The following is a 13703-nucleotide window of genomic DNA, read 5'->3' as shown; positions in this document are numbered from 1 at the left end:
AGCTATTTTAGCTTTTACATTTAAATCTAGCCTATCTTGGCTTTTTGTGTATGGCATGAAGTTGGGGGTCAAGGCTCATATTTTTCCATGCAGATACCTGTGTGTTCTAACATACTGAAAATATTCCCATTAAAATGCACTGGTGCCTTGGAAAATGAGGTGACTATATATATGAGTGAGTCTATTTTTGGACTATTTTTATTCCATTTTTTGGTCTGTTCTTTTGCCAGTTGTACACAGTCTTGATGACACTGTAATAAATGTTTGGTAGTGTAAACTTCAAAACTACCATAGTATGTAGAAATACAGTTGATTTTTGTGCTTTGATCTTATATTTGATGACCTTGCTGAATTCACTTATTGTTTTGTAGTGTTTAGGATTTTCTGCATACACAATTATGATGTCTGTGAAATGGTGTCTGTGAACAAAGTTAGTTTTACTTCTTCCTTTACAGTCTTTATTATTATTCTCTTTCTTTATTACTTTACTGCACAGTTTAACTTCCAGTACTCTATTGAAACTGAATTTTGAGAATGGTCATTCATGTCTCCTAATTTTAAAGAATATCATTCAGTATTTTTTAATTGGCTGTTATCCTGCTGGCTTTAGCTGTTTTTGTAATGCTTTGTATCACATTGAGAAGTTTCCTTCCAGTCCTAATTTCTTAAGTGTTGTTAAGAATAAATGTTGAATGTTTATCAAATGACTTTCTTGTATCCATTGAGATTTTGTTTTTCTCCCTATTTTTTGTTAATATGGATAGTTACTATTATTATTATTTTTTAATGGTGGGGTAGGGACTGTGTGGGAATGCGGACTAGAAGTGTTCTAACATCTTTGCATTCCTGGGATAAATACTACTTGGTTTAAAGAACATTGTTTTTAATATTGGATTCAATTTACTGATACTTCACTAAGGATTTCCCTCTGAATTCATGAAGGATATTTTTATTTCTGATACTTAGGGTTCAGGAATTTGTTTTCTTCAAAATTGTAAAGTGTTGAATTCTCGGGTATTTTCTGAGTTTGTGCAAGATTGGAATTTTTTTCACTATGTGTTTGCTAGACTTGAGTGAAGCCAAGGAGTTTTTCTTTGTTGGCAGGTTTCAACTCATAAATGCAATTTCTCTGTTCTCTATTTCATTGAACTTTTTCCTCTTAGCACTTGTCCCTTCTTTGTGCTTGCTTTTGTTTTTATTTATTTATTTGACTGCTCTGGGCCTTAGTTGTGGCATGCAGGATATAGTTCCCTGAGCAGGGATTGAACCAAGCCCCCCTGCATTGCAAGTCTGGAGTCTTAGCCACTGGACCACCAGGGAGTTCCCTTGCTTTTGTTTTAATTTGCCTACTTCAGTTTAGTGGTTGGCAGACTTAAGACCTGTGGACGACACCTAGCCTGCCATTTTTTTTGTGGTGGTGTTATGGCCTGCAAACTAAAAATATGGTTATTATATTTTTTAATGATTGTGAGGGAAAAACAAGAGTATTATTTGTCATGTGAAAATTCTGTAAAGTTCAAATTTCGATGTCCATTTGTTGGGACACAACTATGTTCACTTCTTTATGTATTGTCTTGTGGCTTCTTTTATGCTATGACGGTAGAGTTGAGTAAAGGTTATACAGACTTTAGAGACTAAAATTTTTACGTCTAGCCCTTTGTAAACAGTTTATCAATCCCCAAGATACTGATTTTTTGAAAAATTTGTGCACAACATTTCGTTTTGGTATTTTCTGTCATCTATTCTTTGATTATCTTCCCCTGTTTTCATTTGGATTGAATTTAAAAAATTCCATCCATGTGGCCTGTTGGTTTTTTTTAGCTACGCCTCTGTGTGTTTTTTTTTTAGTGTTTATATTAGTCTGCTTAGGTTGACGTAATACCATAGACTGAGTGACTTAAACAATGAAAATTTATTTTCTCACGTTTCTGGAGTCTAGAAAGTCCAAGTAATGGTTTTGATAAGGTTCAGTTTTGTTGGGAGCTCTTATCCTGACCTGTAGACAGCTGCTTTCTAGCTTTGTCCTCATATAGAAGAGAGGTGACCTTTATGACCTCACTTAACCTTAATGACTTCCTCAGACCCTATCTCTGTGTATAGTCACTTGGGGGTTAGGGCTTCAGTTTATGAATTTGGGAGGGGACACAGTGCATTCTGTAGCAGTGGTTATGGAGATAAGTATGTACATTCTTAATTTATCAAGTAGAATCAGATTAATATAACAGTTCATGACCAGCTAATGTCCTTGTTGTTCATGTCCTTAGATATATGTTATAAACCGCCCCCAATAGTTAACTGTATTTGCTTTAAACAGTAGTCATTTAAATAAATGTAGGAAAAATAGTCTTATATTTAGTGACATGTTTATTTTTTCTGGATCTTTTCATTCATTCCTGGATTCATTTTCATACTAGTTCATTTCCTATCAGTCTGAAGAACTTCCTTTAGTATTTTTTTTAAACTTGGTTTTTAAAAAAAGATGTAATTCACTGCTATATAATTCACCCTTTAAAAGTGTTAAGTTCAGTGACTTTTATATATTTGCAAAATTATATAGCCATGACTAGAGTCATTTTAAGAACATTCATCACCGCAAAGAAAGAAACCCTGTGTCCTTGACTGATCACTCTCCATTTTCCTTCAGCTGCTGTTCCACCCACCCAACCATATGCAGCCACCAGTCTCTCTTTTAAAAGTCTCTGGATTTGCCCATTCCGGATATTACATATAAATGGGATCATGTAATATGTGGTCTGTTGTGCCTTACTTAGCATAAGGTTTTCAAGGTTCATGTTGTAGTGTGTATCTGTACTTAATTTCTTTTATTACTGAATTATATTGTTACGTGGATATACTACTTTTTATTTATCCATTTATTAGTTGACAGACATTAGGTTGTTTCTTTTTGACTATTATGAATAACGTTGCCATGAACATTTGTGAAGTGTTGGTGTTGAATAAGTTTTGATTGTTGATAAGCCCATTCTTCCCTCACTAAATTGTCTTGGCATCCATGATTTGAATTCAGTTGAAAATCAATTGAGGGACTTCCTGGTGGTCTAGTGGTTAAAATTCCTCACTCTCAATGAAGGGGGCACTGGTTCGATCCCTGGTGTGAGAACTAAAATCCTACATGACGCATGGTGTGGCCCTTAAAAAAGAAAAGAAAAAAACAGTTGTTACAAATGTGGGCATTTATTACTGGACTCTAAATTCTGTTTAGGTGATTGGTATGTTTAGCTTTATGCTGAGTACGGTAGCTTTATATAAGTTTTGAAATTGGGAAGTATGTGTCCCCATTTGTTTCTGTTTTTTAAGATACTTTGAGTTATTTTGTGGTTCCTTGCATTTCCATGTGAATTATATAAGATCAGCTTGTCTATTTTACAAAAATCCCAGGTGGGGCGTTGATAGGGATTGTGTTGAATCTGCATTTCAGTTTTGGGGAGTATTGCTGCCTCACCAATACTAAGTTGTCTAAGTATGTAACTGTGGAGTATTTATCCTTTTTTTAAAGGCTGGCTATAATTCTATTTTTTTCCCCCAACAGTTTTGTAGTTTTCTGTGTATGAGTCTTATAGTGTTTTGGTTCAGTTTATTAAGTAGTTTATTCTTGCGGCTGCTGCTGCTGCTTCTGCTAAGTCGCTTCAATTGTGTCCAACTCTGTGCGACCCCATTGACTGCAGTCCACCAGGCTCCCGCATCCCTGGGATTCTCCAGGCAAGAACACTGGAGTGGGTTGCCATTTCCTTTTCCAATGCATGAAAGTGAAAAGTGAAAGTCAAGTCGCTCAGTTGTATCCTACTCCTAGCAACCCCATGGACCGCAGCCCACCAGGCTCCTCCGTCCATGGGATTTTCCAGGCAAGAGTACTGGAGTGGGGTGCCATCGGCTCTATTGTAAATAGGGTTGTCTTCTCAATTTCATTTTTGATGTTTATTCCTAGTGTGTAGAAATACAATTATTTTGGTATGTGTTGATCTTGGATCCTTCGATCTTGTCAAACTCATTTATTCCCTTTGTGTGTGTGTGTGTGTGTGTATTTCTTAGGATTTTCTGCTTTATATCCACAGAGTTTAGTATCTGTGGGGAGTTCTGGAACCAGTCTCCCTCAGATACTGGAGGTGACTGTATACAAGATCATGTCATCCACAAATAGAGGTGTTTTTTTTTTTAACTTCTTTTTCAATTTGGATCTCTTTTGTGTCTTTTTCTTGACTGATCACCCTGGCAGAACCTCTAGTATGGTGGTGGTGCTTTAGTTGCTATGTCCTACTCTTGAGACCCTGTGGACTGTAACTCACCAGGCTGTAACTCACTCCTCTGTCCATGGTATTTCCCAGACAAGAATACTGGAGTGGGTTGCCATTTTCTTTTCCAGGGGATCTTTCGGACCCTGGATCTTTTGGATTGAAACCAGGTCTCCTGCGTTGCAGGTGGATTCTTTACCACTGAGCCACCAGGGAAGCCTGAACCTCTAGTATAAAATTACATAAATAGAAGTGGTGAAAACTAATATCCTTGTGTTGTTTTGGTCTAAGGAGGTAGTATTTTTTGTGATGTGTGAATTCTTTCAGATGTCTGAAAATGTGTTTAGCTTTGAAGGCTTCTTTTAAACCTACAGCATTACATCGATTCTTTAAATGCTTTATGACAGGTGTCATTCCCTTGTCTTCTGTTTTACATTCTTTCCCATGAGTAGTCTGCTGTTCCATCCTTTTTCCTCTGATCTGTTCTTTTTTCCTTCCCTGCTTGTAAGGTTTTTCTCTTCGTCTTTTTTCAGTACCTGATCTTTATGTGCCTAGGTATGACTTTTTTTTTTTTTAATGTTGCTGAGCTTCTTGGATCTGTGGATGAAAATCTTTCCCTTTGGGAATACTTTTGTTCAATTTCTCTTCAAATGTTTCTCCTTTCTTTCTCCTGCCATTTTGGAAGTGCTGCTACTAGTATGTTAGATCATCAGATGTGTCCCACAGGTCTCTGACACGTTTTGCCTTTTTCTCTTATCTTTCAGTCTAGATCCCCAACCCCTGAGCTATGGACCAGAAAAATTGTCTTCATGAAACAGGTCCCTGATGCCAAAAAGGTTGGGGACCACAAGTCAAAATGATTTACTTTAATAAATTTTCGCTCACTTCAGTTTCTGAATAATTTACTTTAATAATGTTAGCTCACCTCAGTTTTAAGGGTAGGATCGAACTCTTCTTTCAGACAGGGCCCTGGAATCTTAAGTGCTGTGACACTAAGTTTCTGTTTTCAGGCCAAGTTTCTGCATCACTGGAAATTCTGCAGAAGTCCACTGGAGGATAATTGATGGTAGCAAGACTTGTTTTCTGTTGAGGGCAGCTTTTAGTCTGCCCATACTCAGGCATTAAAAGTTTGGTTTCTCTGTGTTCCAGCAAAGTTTCTTTGCCTATAGCATCCTTTTTCTGTCTACATTTGTACTTCAGCCAATGTAGGTGCCATGCAGGGTTGAAAGCACTAGTGGTCTGCGGTCACGTAGAGATGGCTGGTCCTTCTCTGGAATTCAGTTGATTTAGACTTACTTTGTACCCAGAGGTATTCAGTGGCTTTAAAGAAAGAATAGAATTTTAAATTTATTTAGTGTTTTGTCACTGTATGTTCTTTGTGAACTTCTATATTCTAACTGGAAGTCCTTTATTGAAGAGTTTTTGAGTGAGGTCAAGATCTCAAGTCAGTTTTTCAAGGGGTACATTGATTTTGTTGTTGCTTTTGCATATTTGAGGTAAATGAAAGTTATACAGATAAAGTGACTTTAAGGTTAGTGAGTCATGCTAACATGTTCTCAAGATACATTGGTATAGTTTATATGCTTTCAGTGATGAATTAGGCAAAGTGGGAAACTAAAAAGTTGATTTGAATTTTGATGAATTATAAACACTGAAGTCTAGACAGATTGTATGTATTTGCCTTCATCTACCGCCATCCTACCCTTTGATTTTGGAAGAACTAATGCTGGGTTCTTTACATTGAAAGTTAATTTTTTCAGTTTTCAATTTGAAAAATCACCTGGCAGCAACATTGTGACTGCAGTGGGAAAACTAGTAGCTAGTACATTTTAAAATGGTTAAAATGTTATGTTTTATGTTGTATGAATTTTATCTCAATTAAAAAATCAATGAGCTGTTTGAAAGGCGCTCTCTGATGTTTATTTAAATTTTTAATCATAATGGATATTTGTGTGCTTTTATTGGCAGTTGTTTATTAGTCTGTAGATTTCAAGAGTTTGATTTTGTATCAGTGCCAGCTAACTTTCAAAATTGAATTCATTTGAAGAATACTGTTAGGTTTGATCTTAGCCAAAAGGCTGAGAAGCCATGAAGAATACTATTAGAAAAATAACTGTTACAACATATCTTGCTTTTTGATTTAGTCATGAGAGTTACTTGTTAAAACTTTACCCTTTGTTTTATAAGTTTTTCATGAAAAATTGATGGAATATGTAAAAGTGTGATGTTGGTAAACCGTTGAGAAACTTGTTATGTTATACAGAGTGCTTTTTTTTTTTTTTTTAATGAATGGCTCTTGAAATCTGATGTGATTTTACTTGGTTTTCAACAATCTCTTTTTCCACCTTTCCCTTCCTGGGTCTTGTTTATGGATGATTCTGTCCTTTTTAACCCTCCCTACTCTGTCTCTCCAGCCTTGGCAACAGTTTTGAAGATGGCTCCCATGTAACGTCACCATTAAACCCAAATGAAAACTTCAATGTTGTCATTAAAGAAGAGCCTCTGGATGATTATGAATATGAACTTGGTGAGTGCCCAGAAGGGGTCACTGTGAAACAGGAAGAGACAGATGAGGAAACAGATGTATACTCAAACAGTGATGATGATCCTATACTAGAGAAACAGCTGAAGAGGCACAATAAAGCTGATAACCTGGAAGCTGACCATCCATCTTCTAAATGGCAACCAAATAGCCCATCAGGTGTTGCTAAAGCTAAAATGTTCAAATTAGATGCTGGAAAGATGCCAGTAGTCTACCTGGAGCCCTGTGCTGTCACCAAAAGCACAGTGAAGGTTTCTGAGCTCCCTGACAACATGCTTTCCACATCTCGGAAGGATAGATCTCTGTTGACAGAATTAGACTATTTGCCTGCGTACATTGAAAATTCTAATGAGACTGGCTTCTGCTTAGGCAGAGAATCAGAAAATGATCTTGGAAGACATTCACTAGATATCAGAGTGGTACAAAAATATCCCTCACTTAAAGAAGCTCAGTGGAAATACCCTGATATATCTGACAGTGTTAACACAGAAAAACTACTTGATGGTTCAAAGAGTTCAGTTGGGGACTCGTTTTTAGGAAAAGAGGACTTGGGCAGAAAGAAAACTATGCTTAAGATTTCAGCGGCTCCCAGGACTGTGAATGCTAATCAGAATGCCCCTCCAAATGTCCCTGGAAAAAGAGGAAGGCCACGAAAACTGAAACTGTCTAAGGCAGGGCGGCCACCTAAAAACACAGGAAGATCTTTAACTTCTACGAAGAACACTCTTACGGGCCCTGGAAGTACCTTTCCAGATGTGAAACCTGATCTGGAAGATGTAGATGGTGTTCTCTTTGTTTCCTTTGAATCAAAGGTAAGATTGTCATTTTCAGCTTTCTTTCTAAGGCCAAATAATCATCACTGAATTGTATACTAGCTGCTAGTTATCTTAGAATGTAGTTACTGTGAATGCATCCATTATATGAGGTTGTGTGCATGGGAAGGGGAGTATCTCTGAAATATTGGGTTAGCAGTATTAACCCAATGCTTCAACTAGATTATTTTTCTTTCAGATTTTTAGAGAAACTTAGTCTTTCTAAATTGACTACACAGAGGTTGAATTCTCTCTGCCTGTTCTTTTCCTCCCTCCTTGTTAATTGCTGAGTAAATCTATTTTTATTTAAACAGGGGCTTCCCAGGTAGAGCTAGTGGTAAAGAACCTATCTGGCAATGCAGGAGACATAAGAGACGTAGGTTCGATCCTTTGGTTGGGAAGATCCTCTGGAGGAGGTTATGGCAACCCACTCCAGTATTCTTACATGGAGAATCCCATGGACAGAGGAACCTAGCGTGCTACAGTCCATGGGGTCACAAAGAATCGGACACAACTGGAGCAACTTAGCATGCATGCAGAAGAAATCAGTATACAAATTGCAATAAATGGGCATAAATACAGTTCTAAGTCAGTTAGCTGAGTGTATTATATTTAAATTTTTTGCTTTCTCCCCACTATTAAAGTGATGTTAATGTAGAACATTTAGAAAATAGTGAAAAGTATCAACATGGAAAAAATGCCCCTGGTTTACTTTTAAATCCTTAGAAGTGACATTAACCACTTTTTTTCTTTCCTTTTTTTTTTTTTTTTTAAATACAGGAAGCTCTAGATATTCATGCAGTTGATGGAACAAATGAAGAATCTTGTAGTCTTCAGGCATCAGCTGCAAATGACCCAGGTATTATATAATAGTAAAAAAAAAAAAGAGAGAGAGATGGAGAATTTGGCTCTAGAAGTGAAAGAAGCAATGTGTAGTCTGCTGTAGTATATAGCAGCTTATTTTTATCATTGTTTTCTGAGTAGGTTGCAGAGCAAGAATTTCCCAGTTGGAAAAGGAATTGATAGAAGATTTGAAGGCCTTACGGCACAAGCAAGTCATACATCCTGGTCTTCAAGAAGGTATAATTCTCTAAAAACTATGCAAGCCTGGTTTTGTTGTTGTTGTTGTTCTTCTTCTTCTTGCCCTCTCTTTTTTCTCTCTTCCCTTTGCACCTTCCCCAAACCTTTTCTGTTTTCCTTCTTTCCCCTTTCTTTTGATTTCATTTATTTTAGCCCTTCTCTCAGCTTGCATTTTTTCTGTTCTCTCTGTTCATGATTCTTTCTCTTAACTAAAAAGCATGCCTAGGTCTTTGGTGTCCTAAGAGAAACCTTTCAGACTCTGAGGATACTGTTCTATCATTGGTGAAGCATAATATATTATGCATTAAAAATGTATCATGGTAAGAAAGTGGTGTTTTTCTTTCTTATAATGCAATTTTGGTTGCTTTTGTTTCTGGGGGTTTTTGAAGGTTCCTTTGTTTTGTTTTTGGAGGGAAAGACCCTACTTTTTTTATGTACTTGGTAATATATTTAGCTGTGTAAAGAGAATACTTATTTCTCATATGTGACTGTAAACATTTTATATATTTCATATATTGCTTGGAGTGTAGTTTAAAATTTTAATCATTACATATTTTGTTGAAATAGTTTATCTTGGCCTTGATTATATGGTTTAATCCTTTTTTAAAGAATAGCAAAATTTACCATACCTATGCCATTATAATTAACTACTGACTTTCCTCCCTGTTTGCACTGTAAATAGAAGGACTATAAACCATGCCTCAACTTTTAGTTTTCTCATATCTTATTTTAGATATGCTTCTTGGAGTAGTTTGAGTTTTGACACTTAGTCAATTTTCAAAGGACTATCTAGGCTGATTCACATTGTATAGTAGATCATTTATATGAAAGTCTAAGCATTATATACCAACAGAACATTGATTTATAAACAGCCATTCAGTTTCTAAATTCACTGGTAATATTTGAACTTTTTGCTTTAACGTGAGACTGTGTGACAGTATGGTGTTAAAGTATGTAAATTTCAACCCAAGTAATTAGGACTGGATACTGTGGATTGTAATGGAAGATCAGTCATGTCATATTAGTCTTGCTGGTAATAATGTTTGCTGTCCTTTATTGTTTGTTTTCATTTCTGCTATTTTATTTAAATAATAATCTCTTTTCTCAATTAACTTTTCGTTTTCCCCTCACTCCTACATTTTTTAAAGTACTCTTTATAACATTTGCATTGTGTTCTTTCAGCCTAATGACCACATTTATTGTCTTAGTTCTAGAGTTAAATATATTTAGTGCTCCCTGCTGATCTTTTTGCTCTGTTTGTTAGTTTTTTTGGCTAAGGTTTGAGTTTTTTTCCTTTCCTTATAGACATTTTAGTCAAATCTGTGATTTTTTTTCCCTTTGTGTAATGGGCCTTCAAAGTCAAATGCTTATGGGAACTAAGCAGGTAACATATAGTGAAATTAGCCTGAATTTGTGGGTGGGGTTGGACTCTAGTTGGCTGGAGTATAGGTTCTTTTTCTAAGGGGTCATCCACATGAGTTCAGTTCAGTCACTCAGTTGTGTCTGACTCTTTGCGACTCCATGAATCACAGCACGCCAGGCCTCCCTGTCCATCCCCAACTTCCGGAGTCCACCCAAACCCATGTCCATTGAGTCGGTGATGCCATCCAACCATCTCATCCTCTGTCGTACCCTTCTCCTCCTGCCTTCAATCTTTCCCAGTGTCAGGGTCTTTTCCAATGAGTCAGCTCTTCGCAACAGGTGGCCAAAGGATTGGAGTTTCAGCTTCAACATCAGTCCTTCCATTGAACACCCAGGACTGATCTCCTTTAGGATGGACTGGTTGGATCTCCTTGCAGTCCAAAGGACTCTCAAGAGTCTTCTCCACATCAGTGAATTGTCAAATAGGAATGTAGGCCCATTATTTTCAGAAATTCCCATTGTAGTGTAGAAGATAAAGTAAGTATTTTTATGTAAAATCTATCCGTTGTAAGTGGTGGCAGCTGATAAAGTGTTTTTGAACAGAAAAGTGTGTGAGGCATCCATCACCTTTTAGTTACTACACAAATTATGCATTTAGTGTTCAAGTTTGTACTTAATCCTCACATTGTTAAGGGTAAATTCAACTACATTCTTATATAGTTTTACAGTTAAATCTGTAATCCATGTGTACTTTCTAAAATCCATGAGGCACTTTCCATAATGTATAAGGTAGAATTACAGTTTGGAGGTTTTCCTCTATTTTATTTTGGCAGATGTCTCCCCCAGCCCCCAACCTTTGCTTAAGACTTAAAATATTAAAAGAATTAAGTTAGTTTGACTAAATGTTTATAGTAACTTATGGTGCCAGCTAAGTATCTGCAGATAGTGAAAATACTTGTCTAGATTCCTTTCTAATAATTGATGTTTGAAGTAATTTATTAAATTTATTACATTTCAATTCAGTAATGTCCTGTTTCTTTGCCTTTCTGTCAACTGTAGCATTTCCTTATTTTTTAGAAAATGAGCACTTCTAAATCTAGAAAGATTTTGAGCTGGAAAAAAAAAACTTGAAAAGCTTTATGAACTTCCTTTGTAATTGTGGAAGAAATGTTGATTTAAGCCTGAGAAAATGTTTTTATTGTTGTTGTTTATAGTTTTGTTGCTAAAATAAGATTCTTAATTTTGTTTTCCACAGTGTGATATTTTTGTTTTCTATACTTTTCTTTGCTGCTTCCAAATTGGTTTATTTTCTAAGCCCATCATCCTGAAATTACAATTTTTTGATCTTTAAAGGTATTGTTATAAAAGCGTTTTCTACTTCATTGCTACCAAGTAAATTAATTCTATGTCAGTTGTTACATTCATGTTTTATTTTAAGTAAGTATTAGATTTGCAGAAATATTGGAACCATAGTACAGAGTTCCTATATACTCAACATCCAGTTTCCCCTGTAGTTGACATCTAACTTGAGCGCAATACATTTGTTACAATTAGAGAACCTACTGATATACTATTATTTACTAAAGTGCATACTTTATTCAGATTTCCTTAGTTAGTTTTCTATGTTTCAAGGTATCACCTAGGAAAATGTCGTAGTACTGCATCTAGTAGTCATGTCTCCTTAGGATCCTGTTGGCTGGGATGGTTTCTCAGACTGTTTTGTTTTTAATTATTTTGACCGTTTTGAGGAATACTGGTCAGTTATTTTGTAGAATGACCCTCAGTTGAGATTTGTTTGATATTTTTCTCATGGTTCACCTGAGACCATATGTTTATAGGAAGAAGACCACAAAGGTAAAGTGCCATTCTCATCTTACCATATCAAGGATAAATATTATCAACATAATTTGTCACTGACATTTTTATGCTGTACTCTTTGGAAGGAAGTCACTGTGTAGTCCACACTTAATGAGTGGTAAGGTATGCTTCTCTTTCTTGAGGAAGGAGTATCTGCATAAATTACTTGAAATTTTTCTGTAGCCAGAGATTTCTTTCTCCCTCATTTTTATTCAGTCTTTTATATCAGTGTGAACTCCTGTCAGTTTTAATGTTAAATTCCTTAAATGACAGTATTCCCAGGGCACTCTCTCTTTCTTTTTAGTTACTTAAAAAAATCTCTGTAGTGTTAAATCAGTGGTTAGGTAGAGTTTTTCTTTTATATATCTATATCTACTTTTCTGTTCTATGTTCAGTAGTTATACAGGTTTTTCTTTGGAGTGTATTTTTGTGGATATCTCCTATTTAAGTGCATTTAGCTAGATGCGCACTTTTTTTTTTTTTTTTTTTGCTACAGTTTATCATCTTAGGTGATTCTGCCTTGAACCTAAAGGGTTATCTGTTTTTGTTTCTTTCTTTATGAGTCTTTTTTTTAATGGTGAGATAATGTATTCTTAGGAAGTTGCTCCTAATATGATGAAAAGGCAGAAGCATTTAGGGGTATGATTTAAACCATCATGTGCAAAGCATTATATGCTTTTATATGCTAAGAATTATTTAACTTATTTTTGCAAGCTGAAGTTATTCTCATTCATATGGAACCGACTAAGTCTGGGTCTTATGGCAAATAAGTCTTCATGGCAAATAGATGGAGAAACATGGGTGAAATAAATCTTCATGGCAAATAGATGGGGAAACATGGCAAGTAGATGGGGAAACAGTGGAAACAGTGAGAGAGTTTATTTTTTGGGGCTCCAAAATCACTCACTGCAGATGGTGTCTGCAGCCATGAAATCAAAAGACACTTGCACCTTGGAAGAAAGCTATGACCAACCTAGACAGCACATTAAAAAACAGAGACATTACTTTGCCGACAGAGGTCTGTCTAGTCAAAGCTGTGGTTTTTCCAGTAGTCATGTGTGGTTGTGAGAGATGGACTATAAAGAAAGCTGAGTGCCAAAGAATTGATGCTTTTGAACTGTGGTGTTTGAGAAGACTCTCTGAGAGTCCCGTGGACTGCAAGCAGGTCCAACCAGTCCATCTTAAAGGAAATCAGTCCTGAATATATATTCATTGGAAGGACTGATGCTGAAGCTCCAATCCTGTGGCCACTTGATGTGAAGAACTGACTCATTTGATGCTGAGAAAGATCGAAGGTGGGAGAAGGGGACAACAGAGGATGAGATGGTGGGATGGTATCACCAACTGAATGCACATGAGTTTGAGTAAGCTCTGTGAGGTGGTGCTGGACAGGGAAGCCTGTTGTGCTACAGTCCATGGGGTTGCAAAGAGTCGGACACGATTGAGCGACTGAACTGAAACTGAAAGTCTGGGTCTCAAGTATTTGTTTCTTGGGGAAGGATTTTCTCTAAGGACAAACATTTCAAGATGTGTAGGTAAGCTAAGTTGGGAATTACTTTGAGTAGTGTCCATGTGCCATTGACCTCTCTACTGTTAAGGCTTTAACAAAATAAGTATATTTAAAATAAATTTGATCTTTGTGTTGATATTTTTCGGAGAAGGCAATGGCACCCCACTCCAGTACTCTTGCCTGGAAAATCCCATGGACGGAGGAGCCTGGTAGGCTGCAGTCCATGGGGTCGCTAAGAGTCGGACACGACTGAGTGACTTGACTTTCACTTTTCACTTTCATGCATTGGA

The 13703-nt window shown here is 36.4% G+C and overlaps 1 protein-coding gene across 20 annotated transcripts in view; it reads left to right on the top strand.

The window, feature by feature from the left end:
• The window catches only part of MGA (MAX dimerization protein MGA), a 145854-nt gene that overhangs the window by 76093 nt on the left and 56058 nt on the right, over positions 1-13703 (top strand). For all 20 annotated transcript variants that reach the window (XM_070378178.1, XM_070378176.1, XM_070378179.1 and 17 more), the window contains exons 3-5: positions 6665-7604; positions 8385-8463; positions 8589-8684. In XM_070378178.1, coding sequence (XP_070234279.1) covers positions 6665-7604; positions 8385-8463; positions 8589-8684 — 1115 coding nt within the window. The remainder of the gene's footprint in view (positions 1-6664; positions 7605-8384; positions 8464-8588; positions 8685-13703) is intronic.

This window comes from Bos mutus, chromosome 10 (assembly GCF_027580195.1).
Source record: "Bos mutus isolate GX-2022 chromosome 10, NWIPB_WYAK_1.1, whole genome shotgun sequence".
Taxonomy (NCBI): Eukaryota; Metazoa; Chordata; class Mammalia; order Artiodactyla; family Bovidae; genus Bos; species Bos mutus.
Note: the sequence above shows the minus strand (reverse complement) of the source record. Positions and strands in the feature narration are given on the sequence as shown.